General features: G+C 44.8%; 1 protein-coding gene across 1 annotated transcript; it reads left to right on the top strand.

Annotated features, from left to right (window-relative positions):
- Positions 1–5,200: 5,200 nt before the first annotated feature.
- Positions 5,201–14,599, top strand: LOC117316371 (dentin sialophosphoprotein-like). Its single transcript, XM_033870911.1, has 4 exons — positions 5,201–5,400; positions 6,487–8,902; positions 9,020–11,611; positions 11,873–14,599. Exons 2-4 carry the CDS (start codon positions 6,498–6,500, stop codon positions 14,172–14,174), a joined length of 7,299 nt encoding a protein of 2,432 aa, XP_033726802.1. The 5' UTR covers positions 5,201–5,400; positions 6,487–6,497; the 3' UTR covers positions 14,175–14,599.
- The last annotated feature ends 1,652 nt before the right edge of the window (positions 14,600–16,251 follow it).

A 16,251-nucleotide genomic window follows, 5' to 3' on the forward strand; every position in this document is an offset into this window, starting at 1 on the left:
TTCGGTAAGTGGATCCTCTAGACTGTCCCTCTCATTTGGTAAGTGGATCCTCTAGACTGTCCCCCTCATTCGGTAAGTGGATCCTCTAGACTGTCCCTCTCATTTGGTAAGTGGATCCTCTAGACTGTCCCTCTCATTCGGTAAGTGAATCCTCTAGACTGTCCCCCTCATTCGGTAAGTGGATCCTCTAGACTGTCCCTCTCATTTGGTAAGTGGATCCTCTAGACTGTCCCCCTCATTTGGTAGGTGAATCCTCTAGACTGTCCCCCTCATTCGGTAAGTGGATCCTCTAGACTGTCCCCCTCATTTGGTAGGTGGATCCTCTAGACTGTCCCTCTCATTTGGTAAGTGGATCCTCTAGACTGTCCCCCTCATTCGGTAAGTGGATTCTCTAGACTGCCCCCTTCATTTGGTAAGTGGATCCTCTAGTCTGTCCCTCTCATTCGGTAAGTGGATCCTCTAGACTGTCCCTCTCATTTGGTAGGTGGATCCTCTAGTCTGTCCCTCTCATTTGGTAAGTGGATCCTCTAGACTGTCCCTATCATTTGGTACGTGGATCCTCTAGACTGTCCCCCTCATTCGGTAAGTTGATCCTCTAGACTGTCCCTCTCATTTGGTAAGTGGATCCTCTAGACTGTCCCTCTCATTTGGTAGGTGAATCCTATAGACTGTCCCTCTCATTTGGTAGGTGGATCCTCTAGACTGTCCCTCTCATTCGATAAGTGGATCCTCTAGACTGTCCCTCTCATTCGGTAAGTGGATCCTCTAGACTGTCCCCCTCATTTGGTAGGTGAATCCTCTAGACTGTCCCTCTCATTTGGTAAGTGGATCCTCTAGACTGTCCCCCTCATTTGGTAGGTGGATCCTCTAGACTGTCCCCCTCATTTGGTAAGTGGATCCTCTAGTCTGTCCCTCTCATTTGGTAGGTGAATCCTCTAGACTGTCCCCCTCATTTGGTAAGTGGATCCTCTAGACTGTCCCCCTCATTTGGTAGGTGGATCCTCTAGACTGTCCCCCTCATTTGGTAGGTGGATCCTCTAGACTATCCCCCTCATTTGGTAAGTGGATCCTCTAGACTGTCCCTCTCATTTGGTAAGTGGATCCTCTACACTGTCCCTCTCATTTGGTAAGTGGATCCTCTAGACTGTCCCTCTCATTTGGTAGGTGAATCCTCTAGACTGTCCCCCTCATTTGGTAAGTGGATCCTCTAGACTGTCCCCCTCATTTGGTAGGTGAATCCTCTAGACTGTCCCCCTCATTTGGTACGTGGATCCTCTAGACTGTCCCCCTCATTCGGTAAGTTGATTCTCTAGACTGTCCCTCTCATTTGGTAAGTGGATCCTCTAGACTGTCCCTCTCATTTGGTACGTGGATCCTCTAGACTGTCCCTCTCATTTGGTACGTGGATCCTCTAGACTGTCCCCCTCATTTGGTAAGTGGATCCTCTAGACAGTCCCCCTCATTTGGTAGGTGAATCCTCTAGACTGTCCCTCTCATTTGGTAAGTAAATCCTCTAGTCTGCCCCCTCATTTGGTAGGTGGATCCTCTAGACTGTCCCTCTCATTTGGTAAGTGGATCCTTTAGACTGCCCCCTTCATTTGGTAAGTGGATCCTCTAGACTGTCCCCCTCATTTGGTAAGTGGATCCTCTAGACTGTCCCCCTCATTTGGTAGGTGGATCCTCTAGACTGTCCCTCTCATTCGATAGGTGGATCCTCTAGACTGTCCCTCTCATTTTGTAAGTGGATCCTCTAGACTGTCCCTCTCATTTGGTAGGTGAATCATCTAGACTGTCCCTCTCATTCGGTAAGTGGATCCTCTAGACTGTCCCCCTCATTTGGTAAGTGGATCCTCTAGACTGTCCCCCTCATTTGGTAGGTGGATCCTCTAGACTGTCCCCCTCATTTGGTAGGTGGATCCTCTAGACTGTCCCCCTCATTTGGTAGGTGGATCCTCTAGACTGTCCCTCTCATTTGGTAAGTGGATCCGCTAGACTGTCCCCCTCATTTGGTAAGTGGATCCTCTACACTGTCCCTCTCATTTGGTAGGTGGATCCTCTAGACTGTCCCCCTCATTCGGTAAGTGGATCCTCTAGACTGTCCCTCTCATTTGGTAAGTGGATCCTCTAGACTGTACCTCTCATTCGGTAAGTGGATCCTCTAGACTGTCCCTCTCATTTGGTAAGTGGATCCTCTAGACTGTCCCTCTCATTCGGTAAGTGAATCCTCTAGACTGTCCCGCTCATTCGGTAAGTGGATCCTCTAGACTGTCCCCCTCATTTGGTAGGTGGATCCTCTAGACTGTCCCTCTCATTTGGTAAGTGGATCCTCTAGACTGTCCCCCTCATTTGGTAGGTGGATCATCTAGACTGTCCCTCTCATTTGGTAAGTGGATCCTCTAGACTGTCCCTCTCATTTGGTAGGTGGATCATCTAGACTGTCCCCCTCATTCGGTAGGTGGATCCTCTAGACTTTCCCCCCCCCCCTCATTTGGTAAGTGGATCCTCTAGACTGTCCCTCTCATTCGGTAAGTGGATCCTCTAGACTGCCCCCCCCCCCCCCCCATTTGGTAGGTGGATCCTCTAGACTGTCCCCCTCATTTGGTAAGTGGATCCTCTAGACTGTCCCTCTCATTTGGTAAGTGGATCCGCTAGACTGTCCCCCTCATTTGGTAAGTGGATCCTCTACACTGTCCCTCTCATTTGGTAGGTGGATCCTCTAGACTGTCCCCCTCATTTGGTCAGTGGATCCTCTAGACTGTCCCTCTCATTCGGTAGGTGGATCCTCTAGTCTGTCCCTCCCATTCGGTAGTTCGATCCTCTAGACTGTTCGTTAGACAGGCCCCTGTCTCAAAAATATTAATAAAAATGTTAAGTAAAATTGAGCTGTATAATTGATTTTAGTCTCTAGCCTTTATGTTGGATTCTTGTCAAAGTTCCAAACTAAGGGGAGATAATCTAGTATTAGACCTTAACTGAGATATTCTGTACATGTATAGACTTATGCACAGGGACTAGAGTAGATCGTATACGGACCGAGAGTTACTCGCCCTTTCATCATCAATGAAGCCCCCCTCCCCCTCCCCCTCCCCCTCCCTTAAACCATTCCCATTCCTCTACCTCTCCCAATGTTCGCTGACATTAAAATTAGTTTAGTTTAGCACCAACAATTTTGACACTGATCCGGTCCATACAACGTTTGGACACGTACAGGTCAAGACTGACCACTACCAGAGATCACGGTAGAGGTTTAAACATGGCCTTTGCAATTCCGGCCACCATGGTTAGCTTAATGATAATTTTAGGAACAAAGAAACACATTTTAAGTGATGCTGGCCTAGCTGGCCTGCAATCCATTTTTTCTACATAAGAACTAAACCCAATCAAACTTTGTACGATATTTACTGTAGATATTTGTTTTGGATAATGATATTATCGTGTTTGGTAATTATTCATTTATTTATTTTATCTCATTATATTTATTTATTCAACTTTATCTGTATTTAGCCTAGGGAGTAATTTACTATTATTTATTGGTGTACCTGTTATACACCTGAGAAAGCAGAGAAAGATAACATGTCAGACTCCCGACTTCCCCGAACGGAAGGATCCAGATTATACTTTGGACAACCATTTTACAACTGGAAAAGTTAACCAGTCGTAACGCCTTGACCACTGGCCTGAGCCGGACATTACCGTTTGGTTGTCTGACATATTCTTACGGATCAATGTTTCCATTTGTGTAATTGCGTTAGGGCCATTGGCCTCACTTTAACACTCAGCGTGATAATGGTGAGATGTGTCTGATTAAAATGGCGGCCATATGTAAACCTTCAGCACGCGAGTTACGTCACTCCCGTTATCCGACTCGCGAACCCGAAATTAAAATCGGACCCGACGTGTCACGACTGCCGTTATTTACGTGGGTAGATCTGTACCAGTATACGATGGCACTGTGATAATTAGCTGTGTATCCTCTGCCATTAAGGACGATATCTGTAACTATGTAAATCTTATATTCATAATTTATTTTACATGTGGCTAATACTGTATAGTTAGTATTCCCTACAGCAAGCGATTTAGGGAGACAGATGTTTGGTAAGGAAAATAATTTTATATCTGATAAAATCGTATGAGTGTAGAACATATGTTCTATGTTCAAGCTTAAGTGAAACGTTTGAATAAAAACGCATTATACGTAGCGCGAGAAGTGGGGCTGGCTTTATATACCAACATACATATTACGTCAATTAAAATCAATATTACGATTTGAAGTTGACAAGTTAAACAAATCCTGTCATATTTAGATAAAACTTGAAGCCGTCGTTCACCATTGATTTAATTCATAACTATGTAGATGGACACTTTCAAAATTAAAGAGATTCACATCAAGCTGTTTTCAAAATCTCTAATTTCATTCACATGCATCATTTAATAATCGGTCTTTGATTTGGAAGAAAGACTGTCAGTTAAACAATAAGTTAGTCTTTTAATAAAATGTTTTATGATACTTGTAGTATGGATATTATCGAAGAAATTAAGATTATTGTATTCTTGTGAAACAGTCAGGTGAAGATGTCTTTAGAAATGCTCTTTTGTCAGCTGTAGATCTGAATACATTGAATTCCAGATTTGTTTTACCAAGCCTCTGAATCCTATGGGTTAAGGAAGATGGCTTTTACGCTTACAGTACAATTGAATTATTACATATAATCCTATGGGTTAAGGAAGATAGTTATTATACGCTTACAGTACAATTGAATTATTACATATATTCCGCAATACGGTCGTATAGAAAGGCGCGACCTTTAATAGAAATAATCAACTTACCATGTACGAGTTTTATCCCTGAAATAAGAGACCTAAGTAAATATTAAATTTTATAATAGCTTATAATAAAGCATACGAAATCGACATTCTTGGATTTATGATAATCCTAGGAATTGAATTCGAATTGTAAAATAATTGCGTCGTAACTCTTACTCATGTACGTATTTTCTCTACTAGTTAGTTATATTTTCCTTCAAAATATATGATGTATTGAATTATAACTTGGCATCTTTTGAGATATCTTTCATTACCGCGTTGCTGAAAAAATGCAGGCTTTTAATATGGTACGAGAAAACGATTCGGGCCCGGGGACTGCGTACGACTTTTCACCTGTACCGTATAGATATACCGAAACACTTCCGGGTATGACTTTACATTTTGTAAACTCTCAACAAACTGATAAAGATGGCGAACATGTAAATCCACGGACAATGACATATTGTCTAATGGACAATGACATATTGTCTAATGGACAAAGACATATTGTCTAATGGACAATGACATATTGTCTATGCGAAAACCTCATCTCATATCGAACGGAAAGCTACAATTCTCGTTGGAAAAAACCCGAATGTAAGTGTTGTTTATTTTTAATTGAAATTGGCGCCCTCGGCATCTCCTGTTTAGGAATGTAACGTCACTGGTCCCTGCTGCCAATCTGTTACAGATTATTGTTGATCGATGGAGTTGTATACGTCATGTACCCTGAGTGTGGCGGTTGTAGTCGAATGTTCTCAGCTGTAAAACAAAATCACAATAGAGTCTGTAAGTCTCGTCTTGAGTGACGCTTATTTCCGGGTACCAAACACAGTTTATGTCAGTAGTCTCACAGAAAAAAAAAATGTCGTTAACATATAAAAGTCAACGAAATACACATTTTCAAAATGAGTCTTAAATAGTTTATCAACTGGCAATTTTGTGTTTTTGATACAGTTGCTATTTTTCAAATTATTGCGATTTTCAGTTTTCCCATGTTAACGTTATGACAAAGTACCCGGAAGTAGTATTATCTCGCAAAATCTCGGGACTTAAATGGCGAGACTTACAGACCTCATACCGAGTCGTGGACTTTGATCAGAGTCCCTGATTGATATTAGAAGAAAACAAGCTAAAGGGAGACAAATCTTACTGACATTTAGAAAAGTTCTCCTAAAAACTGTTGGATGGCAGTATCGGTGTAGGGGAGACAACTCTTACAGTCAATTCACTCAAAATAAATCACAAAGCGTGGCATGATGGCCGACATCGAAGTTTTTGAGAAAATCTTACTTCTTTGTAGTGTAATATCTATCTTGTTGGATTAATTCGATTTAAACATATTTTATTGTATCTTATTATATGCCAGGGAATTGGGCGCAAGTTATCAAACTTATATCAAGCCCTTTACCTGTATTATTTTACAACATACATTTTCTATCTTGTGTGTAACAATAATGTATATTGGAACTTAACAGTAAATGTAAAGGCACAGATTTCCTTCATTGCCAAAAGGTTGACTCCATTAGGAGGTTAAACTAAAACCAAAATTTAAGATGAATTTCTTGTCCTCGGTTCCCTCGCTTAGTAATTGACTTTCCATCGTGATGCTAATCACATATATACATAGAATTTATGTATTTTTTCATTTTTTATTCAATTTCTATCGTTTTATTGTTTCAGATTGACGGGCCATGGCAGATTATGAGAATTTGAACTTGTGGCAGCATTTCTTGTCCAGTCTTCAGAAGTCAACAAAGAACTTTACGCCAGAGAAAGAGAGGGATGTATTTCTTGGCAGTATTGATTGTTTCTCAACAAATCTGAGCAGACGACTCCTTGAAACAAGTGGCCAGAGTATTAAAACAAAACTTTCCTTATCAGCTTTACAAAAAATCGAAAGCGGTGCTTACGGATTTAGAGCAAATAAAGAGTCAGGAAGTGAGAATGAATCAGAGAAACGTTCAGGAACTCTTTCCTCTAAAACATACGTGAACGTTCAACAAGCTTCAGAAAATGAAGAAAATAAATTGTTTAACACCATTTCAGGAGCTGCCGGATCCGGTGTAAAGGCTTTGGTTAAAGCTGAAGAGGGAACTGAAAATGTCCGCCGCACAGAAAATACATCAGATGTTGTCCAGAAGGCTGCGAGCTTTATATTTCCTAATGTACCTGTGCATTCTAAGCAAACCAGTGGATCAACAGACGTACCAACAGCCGTCAAAAGGATAGCCAAGATGGACGACAGCTCGAACCATGACGTGTCCGAGTCATCAAACGTACCAACAGCCGTCAAAAGGATAGCCAAGACGGACGACAGCTCGAACCATGACGTGTCCGAGTCATCAAACGTACCAACAGCCGTCAAAAGGATAGCCAAGACGGACGACAGCTCGAACCATGACGTGTCCGAGTCATCAAACGTACCAACAGCCGTCAAAAGGATAGCCCAGACGGACGACAACTCGAACCATGACGTGTCCGAGTCATCAAACGTACCAACAGCCGTCAAAAGGATAGCCCAGACGGACGACAGCTCGAACCATGACGTGTCCGAGTCATCAAACGTACCAACAGCCGTCAAAAGGATAGCCCAGACGGACGACAGCTCGAACCATGACGTGTCCGAGTCATCAAACGTACCAACAGCCGTCAAAAGGATAGCCCAGACGGACGACAGCTCGAACCATGACGTGTCCGAGTTATCAGACGTACCAACAGCCGTCAAAAGGATAGCCCAGACGGACGACAGCTCGAACCATGACGTGTCCGAGTCATCAAACGTACCAACAGCCGTCAAAAGGATAGCCAAGACGGACGACAGCTCGAACCATGACGTGTTCGAGTCATCAAACGTTCCAACAGCCGTCAAAAGGATAGCCCAGACGGACGACAGCTCGAACCATGACGTGTCCGAGTCATCAAACGTACCAACAGCCGTCAAAAGGATAGCCAAGACGGACGACAGCTCGAACCATGACGTGTCCGAGTCATCAAACGTACCAACAGCCGTCAAAAGGATAGCCCAGACGGACGACAGCTCGAACCATGACGTGTCCGAGTCATCAAACGTACCAACAGCCGTCAAAAGGATAGCCAAGACGGACGACAGCTCGAACCATGACGTGTCCGAGTCAACAGACGTACCAACAGCCGTCAAAAGGATAGCCAAGAAGGACGACAGCTCGAACCATGACGTGTCCGAGTCATCAAACGTACCAACAGCCGTCAAAAGGATAGCCCAGACAAACGACAGCTCGAACCATGACGTGTCCGAGTCATCAAACGTACCAACAGCCGTCAAAAGGATAGCCAAGACGGACGACAACTCGAACCATGACGTGTCCGAGTCATCAAACGTACCAACAGCCGTCAAAAGGATAGCCCAGACGGACGAAAGCTCGAACCATGACGTGTCCGAGTCATCAAACGTACCAACAGCCGTCAAAAGGATAGCCAAGACGGACGAAAGCTCGAACCATGACGTGTCCGAGTCATCAAACGTACCAACAGCCGTCAAAAGGATAGCCCAGACGGACGACAACTCGAACCATGACGTGTCCGAGTCATCAAACGTACCAACAGCCGTCAAAAGGATAGCCCAGACGGACGACAGCTCGAACCATGACGTGTCCGAGTCATCAAACGTACCAACAGCCGTCAAAAGGATAGCCCAGACGGACGACAGCTCGAACCATGACGTGTCCGAGTCATCAAACGTACCAACAGCCGTCAAAAGGATAGCCCAGACGGACGACAGCTCGAACCATGACGTGTCCGAGTCATCAAACGTACCAACAGCCGTCAAAAGGATAGCCCAGACGGACGACAGCTCGAACCATGACGTGTCCGAGTTATCAGACGTACCAACAGCCGTCAAAAGGATAGCCAAGACGGACGAAAGCTCGAACCATGACGTGTCCGAGTCATCAAACGTACCAACAGCCGTCAAAAGGATAGCCAAGACGGACGACAGCTCGAACCATGACGTCTCCGAGTCATCAAACGTACCAACAGCCGTCAAAAGGATAGTCAAGACGGACGACAGCTCGAACCATGACGTGTCCGAGTCATCAAACGTACCAACAGCCGTCAAAAGGAAAGCCGCCAGTGGATCAACAGACGTACCAACAGCCGTCAAAAGGATAGCCCAGACGGACGAAAGCTCGAACCATGACGTGTCCGAGTCATCAAACGTACCAACAGCCGTCAAAAGGATAGCCAAGACGGACGACAGCTCGAACCATGACGTGTCCGAGTCATCAAACGTACCAACAGCCGTCAAAAGGATAGCCAAGACGGACGACAGCTCGAACCATGACGTGTCCGAGTCATCAAACGTACCAACAGCCGTCAAAAGGATAGCCCAGACGGACGACAACTCGAACCATGACGTGTCCGAGTCATCAAACGTACCAACAGCCGTCAAAAGGATAGCCCAGACGGACGACAGCTCGAACCATGACGTGTCCGAGTCATCAAACGTACCAACAGCCGTCAAAAGGATAGCCCAGACGGACGACAGCTCGAACCATGACGTGTCCGAGTCATCAAACGTACCAACAGCCGTCAAAAGGATAGCCCAGACGGACGACAGCTCGAACCATGACGTGTCCGAGTTATCAGACGTACCAACAGCCGTCAAAAGGATAGCCAAGACGGACGAAAGCTCGAACCATGACGTGTCCGAGTCATCAAACGTACCAACAGCCGTCAAAAGGATAGCCCAGACGGACGACAGCTCGAACCATGACGTGTCCGAGTCATCAAACGTACCAACAGCCGTCAAAAGGATAGCCAAGACGGACGACAGCTCGAACCATGACGTGTCCGAGTCATCAAACGTACCAACAGCCGTCAAAATGATAGCCCAGACGGACGACAGCTCGAGCCATGACGTGTCCGAGTCATCAAACGTACCAACAGCCGTCAAAAGGATAGCCCAGACGGACGACAACTCGAACCATGACGTGTCCGAGTCATCAAACGTACCAACAGCCGTCAAAAGGATAGCCCAGACGGACGACAGCTCGAACCATGACGTGTCCGAGTCATCAAACGTACCAACAGCCGTCAAAAGGATAGCCCAGACGGACGACAGCTCGAACCATGACGTGTCCGAGTCATCAAACGTACCAACAGCCGTCAAAAGGATAGCCCAGACGGACGACAGCTCGAACCATGACGTGTCCGAGTCATCAAACGTACCAACAGCCGTCAAAAGGATAGCCAAGACGGACGACAGCTCGAACCATGACGTGTCCGAGTCATCAAACGTACCAACAGCCGTCAAAATGATAGCCCAGACGGACGACAGCTCGAACCATGACGTGTCCGAGTCATCAAACGTACCAACAGCCGTCAAAAGGATAGCCCAGACGGACGACAGCTCGAACCATGACGTGTCCGAGTCATCAGACGTACCAACAGCCGTCAAAAGGATAGCCCAGACGGACGACAGCTCGAACCATGACGTGTCCGAGTCATCAAACGTACCAACAGCCGTCAAAAGGATAGCCAAGACGGACGACAGCTCGAACCATGACGTGTTCGAGTCATCAAACGTTCCAACAGCCGTCAAAAGGATACCCCAGACGGACGACAGCTCGAACCATGACGTGTCCGAGTCATCAAACGTACCAACAGCCGTCAAAAGGATAGCCAAGACGGACGACAGCTCGAACCATGACGTGTCCGAGTCATCAAACGTACCAACAGCCGTCAAAAGGATAGCCCAGACGGACGACAGCTCGAACCATGACGTGTCCGAGTCATCAAACGTACCAACAGCCGTCAAAAGGATAGCCAAGACGGACGACAGCTCGAACCATGACGTGTCCGAGTCAACAGACGTACCAACAGCCGTCAAAAGGATAGCCAAGAAGGACGACAGCTCGAACCATGACGTGTCCGAGTCATCAAACGTACCAACAGCCGTCAAAAGGATAGCCCAGACAAACGACAGCTCGAACCATGACGTGTCCGAGTCATCAAACGTACCAACAGCCGTCAAAAGGATAGCCAAGACGGACGACAACTCGAACCATGACGTGTCCGAGTCATCAAACGTACCAACAGCCGTCAAAAGGATAGCCCAGACGGACGAAAGCTCGAACCATGACGTGTCCGAGTCATCAAACGTACCAACAGCCGTCAAAAGGATAGCCAAGACGGACGAAAGCTCGAACCATGACGTGTCCGAGTCATCAAACGTACCAACAGCCGTCAAAAGGATAGCCCAGACGGACGACAGCTCGAACCATGACGTGTCCGAGTCATCAAACGTACCAACAGCCGTCAAAAGGATAGCCCAGACGGACGACAGCTCGAACCATGACGTGTCCGAGTCATCAAACGTACCAACAGCCGTCAAAAGGATAGCCCAGACGGACGAAAGCTCGAACCATGACGTGTCCGAGTCATCAAACGTACCAACAGCCGTCAAAAGGATAGCCCAGACGGACGACAGCTCGAACCATGACGTGTCCGAGTCATCAAACGTACCAACAGCCGTCAAAAGGATAGCCCAGACGGACGACAGCTCGAACCATGACGTGTCCGAGTTATCAGACGTACCAACAGCCGTCAAAAGGATAGCCAAGACGGACGAAAGCTCGAACCATGACGTGTCCGAGTCATCAAACGTACCAACAGCCGTCAAAAGGATAGCCAAGACGGACGACAGCTCGAACCATGACGTCTCCGAGTCATCAAACGTACCAACAGCCGTCAAAAGGATAGTCAAGACGGACGACAGCTCGAACCATGACGTGTCCGAGTCATCAAACGTACCAACAGCCGTCAAAAGGAAAGCCGCCAGTGGATCAACAGACGTACCAACAGCCGTCAAAAGGATAGCCCAGACGGACGAAAGCTCGAACCATGACGTGTCCGAGTCATCAAACGTACCAACAGCCGTCAAAAGGATAGCCAAGACGGACGAAAGCTCGAACCATGACGTGTCCGAGTCATCAAACGTACCAACAGCCGTCAAAAGGATAGCCCAGACGGACGACAACTCGAACCATGACGTGTCCGAGTCATCAAACGTACCAACAGCCGTCAAAAGGATAGCCCAGACGGACGACAGCTCGAACCATGACGTGTCCGAGTCATCAAACGTACCAACAGCCGTCAAAAGGATAGCCCAGACGGACGACAGCTCGAACCATGACGTGTCCGAGTCATCAAACGTACCAACAGCCGTCAAAAGGATAGCCCAGACGGACGACAGCTCGAACCATGACGTGTTCGAGTCATCAAACGTACCAACAGCCGTCAAAAGGATAGCCCAGACGGACGACAGCTCGAACCATGACGTGTCCGAGTTATCAGACGTACCAACAGCCGTCAAAAGGATAGCCAAGACGGACGAAAGCTCGAACCATGACGTGTCCGAGTCATCAAACGTACCAACAGCCGTCAAAAGGATAGCCAAGACGGACGACAGCTCGAACCATGACGTGTCCGAGTCATCAAACGTACCAACAGCCGTCAAAAGGATAGTCAAGACGGACGACAGCTCGAACCATGACGTGTCCGAGTCATCAAACGTACCAACAGCCGTCAAAAGGAAAGCCGCCAGTGGATCAACAGACGTACCAACAGCCGTAAAAAAGTCAAAGGACACACAGAAATGTGTATCTGGTGGAGCATTCAGTACTTCCCTTCAGGCGATTGAAGACACGGCAGATATTCCTTCTCATTCCTATATGATGTCTGGTAAACAGGATTCAAGTTGGAAGAAATCATCGGAACCACAAATAACTGAAGAATGTACGTCTGTGCTGTCACCTGGGGTTTTTACTCATCTGCATGAAGATGTCGAGACAAATCGTACTCGAAAGCGTAACGTAAACAAAAACAAACGTAAAATTAATGACGTGTCCGAGTCATCAAACGTACCAACAGCCGTCAAAAGGATAGCCAAGACGGACGACAGCTCGAACCATGACGTGTCCGAGTCATCAAACGTACCAACAGCCGTCAAAAGGATAGTCAAGACGGACGACAGCTCGAACCATGACGTGTCCGAGTCATCAAACGTACCAACAGCCGTCAAAAGGAAAGCCGCCAGTGGATCAACAGACGTACCAACAGCCGTCAAAAGGATAGCCCAGACGGACGAAAGCTCGAACCATGACGTGTCCGAGTCATCAAACGTACCAACAGCCGTCAAAAGGATAGCCAAGACGGACGAAAGCTCGAACCATGACGTGTCCGAGTCATCAAACGTACCAACAGCCGTCAAAAGGATAGCCCAGACGGACGACAACTCGAACCATGACGTGTCCGAGTCATCAAACGTACCAACAGCCGTCAAAAGGATAGCCCAGACGGACGACAGCTCGAACCATGACGTGTCCGAGTCATCAAACGTACCAACTGAAGCATGTACCTCTGTGCTGTCACCTGGGGTTTTTACTCATCTGCATGAAAATGTCGAGACAAATCGTACTCGAAAGCGTAACGTAAACAAAAACAAACGTAAAAATAATGTGGATATTCCGTGTTCTAAGTGGACATTACAAATGCTGTCTAAATATGTCGACTTTAAACAGTGTGTGGGCAAAATAGACCTAGAAAACAGAATCGGGGGTTCACCGGACATTATTGATAGAATCGTGTCGCGAGCTTTGAAGCAAATCAAATCTGTCCAAAGGGTGATTTTTGCTCGTAATGCGTCATCTTCGGGTCATCTACATAAAAAAACAGGCAGTGACAACATCTACGATTTGAGTGGGATCCGGGGAACAGAAGCGGATATCCGAATTCTACTTGATGCAGTTTTGATTCCTTTTGCAGAAGAAATGGAACTGACTATTGAAACTGAGAAATCGTACAAGAATAAAAATCTACCCAACTGTAAGTTTGATTATCGACTTCGCTACAAAAATGACGTTGTCGGTTTGGTTGAGGCTAAGAGTCGGCTTTATGGAAATGGGCTTGGACCAGAATCAGTTGTACAAGGAATTCTCCAACTGTCTGCTCTACAAGCAGAAGTTTATGGAAGGAGGTCCAAAACACTGTCTTCCAAACAACTTGGTCGTTTACCATTTTTCAACATCATCTCTGATGGTTTCCAATTCATCTTCATGCAACTTGATCATGATGAATTGCGTTTCGACCATCAGCCAGGGAGGAATGTTTTCGGAGACGATATGTCCACCCTCAGATTCTACATCATGGATAGTCGGGAACAGATAGAGAACATTCTAGAAAGACTAGCAAAGCTTATGTTCCAGATAATTCGCAGCATTGACCAGACGGAAGAAGAAGAAAAAGAGGAAGTAGAAGAAGAAGAAGAAACTGAGGATGAGGGTATGGAGGTATATGAGACAGACGGGGATGGAACTATCATATTAGATTGAATACACATTCCACAGTAGACTCGCGTGTGTGTGATAGCGATATCATGGATTGTAGGATTTGTGAGAGGTGACTAAGTTTGAGATCTTATATTTTATTTTTTAACATTTTCCTAATGTGTCCTTTGACACTGTGCCTCACCATTAGTTGAGCGTTCGCCAAATAAGGATCTATTTCCTGGACAAGGCTTATCAGAGTCTATACAGTGGTAGTCGCTACTCCTTTTTAAAGGTATTAAACATTTTGTGAGAGTATGATGTAACGGCGTGTCTACAGCTGACAGAACACGTCATGAGGTACAGTGTAGCATTTCACAGCCAGCATCAATCCGATTGAGTGAGGTAGTCACCAGCTACTACAAGGAGTCCCACCTCAAAATGAGCCCGGGTGATCACGGGGCGATACCAGCCCCCCCCCCCCCCCCCCCCACACACACACACTCACACACAAAAAAATGCACTTGCATGCCTTTTCTTCATTTCACATGTAATGCATATTACACAAATGACACCCAGTTTAGACTTTGTGATTTTCTCTAGGCCTCATTTAAATAGACACAAAATAAACCGTACAAGCTATCCCACAACCTGTTACGGTATCGAATTATTGTTGTTTTAAACAGCAGCTAATTGTCTTCCATTTCAATGTCTTTTAATATTGTATATTATATATTCTGATTTTATACATCAATTATATATACATGTATGATGACAGTAACATGAATGTTTTGATTTATCTTGACCCACCATCAGATGGTTTGCTGTTGAAGAAGCCCGTGGTCTGTAGTCTACATTGTAATTTTTATAAACAGATCGACTCACGGGTGGCCATCATTCAATGTTGAAGATTTACAAATGTATCAGCCTTTCCATAATTTAACATTTACAATGTAATTTTTCCTTGGTACCCAGTACATGTACCAGTTATACATTAAAAGATAAAGTAAAAATTGTCGACCATACAGGATTTTAACAGATGAATTGTTCTATGTTTTCCTTCCCAATGTCACCTGTAAATATGATTTGATTTTAAAGTGCATTGCTGATTTTGAAACTGAATCGAAAAGACATTTACTGGGAGGCGGCCATGTTGGATTTTGATGGTTAACCTTTGTTATTTCTATATCTTACCAACTACACTTTATGTCATTTCAACATATTTTATTGTATAACATTTAGACAAATGGGTTAGACAGCAGGCTAGACCTATACAAGTCTTCCCCAATACAAACAGAACAATAGTATAATTATACTAAAACAATTGAAAGTTAAGACGTATAAGAAATATGTACATTAATTAAGTCAACGGTGATGAAATATCTATGGAGAGGAAACCTCTTTTATGAATATGTTGATTTTTATGGTCAAAGGGAGGTAATTATATAATACGAACTAACACTTAGTGGAAAAGGGAGGTAATAAGGTTCTAGTATATCCTTTGTCAAATTATAATAATTTTACAGAGTTTTAAAAAGATTTTGTTTTCAGTTAATAGCTATTGCTTAGATACAGGAGTGGCACCCAGTCTTAAATCCAGCAGCACTAGATTTTTCAGGCATAAAATGTCCTTACTCCTCCTTCTGTAGCCATCCATCTTAGTGTGCTAGATTCAGACTGAGTGCCCCTGCATCCAAGCAAAGCTTTCATATGTTAGATATAACAAACTGTGTAATTATACTCTGGAATAAAAAGATTGGAGTTGAATTTACTAGTTTTGAATTAAATCAATCAATCAGAGATATTCAGGGATCAGCTGACTTTTGAAGCAGGTCGCAGGTTCACCATATTCTTATATCAAGAATATGAACAATATAGAATATATGTAAATACAGGTAAAATATTAATCAAATACTAATTGAGTGAGTCTGGGTCTAGAAAATAACATTTGAATAAGTATGGTTAATTTTGAATTTAATCAAATCTCTTACTATCTTTAATGTATTTTTGAACGGCGTTCAGAATGTTGATATTAATTTCATCAGACAACAAGTAATTTCCATGTGTTAATATTATAGTGGTTAGATGATGCTGGTTATTGATATTTTGTTTCAACTCTTGTCATTACTACGGAAGCCGAATA

The sequence above is a fragment of the Pecten maximus genome, chromosome 18, assembly GCF_902652985.1.
Source record: "Pecten maximus chromosome 18, xPecMax1.1, whole genome shotgun sequence".
In the NCBI taxonomy this organism is placed as follows: Eukaryota; Metazoa; Mollusca; class Bivalvia; order Pectinida; family Pectinidae; genus Pecten; species Pecten maximus.

Coding starts and splice junctions, on each gene's coding strand:
- LOC117316371 (XM_033870911.1), top strand. CDS start 6,498: ATGGCAGATTATGAGAATTTGAACTTGTGGCAGCATTTCTTGTCCAGT. Junction 8,903..9,019: donor GTACCAACAGCCGTCAAAAG/GAAAGCCGCCAG, acceptor AGCCGTCAAAAG/GATAGCCAAGACGGACGACA. Junction 11,612..11,872: donor GTACCAACAGCCGTCAAAAG/GAAAGCCGCCAG, acceptor AGCCGTCAAAAG/GATAGCCCAGACGGACGACA.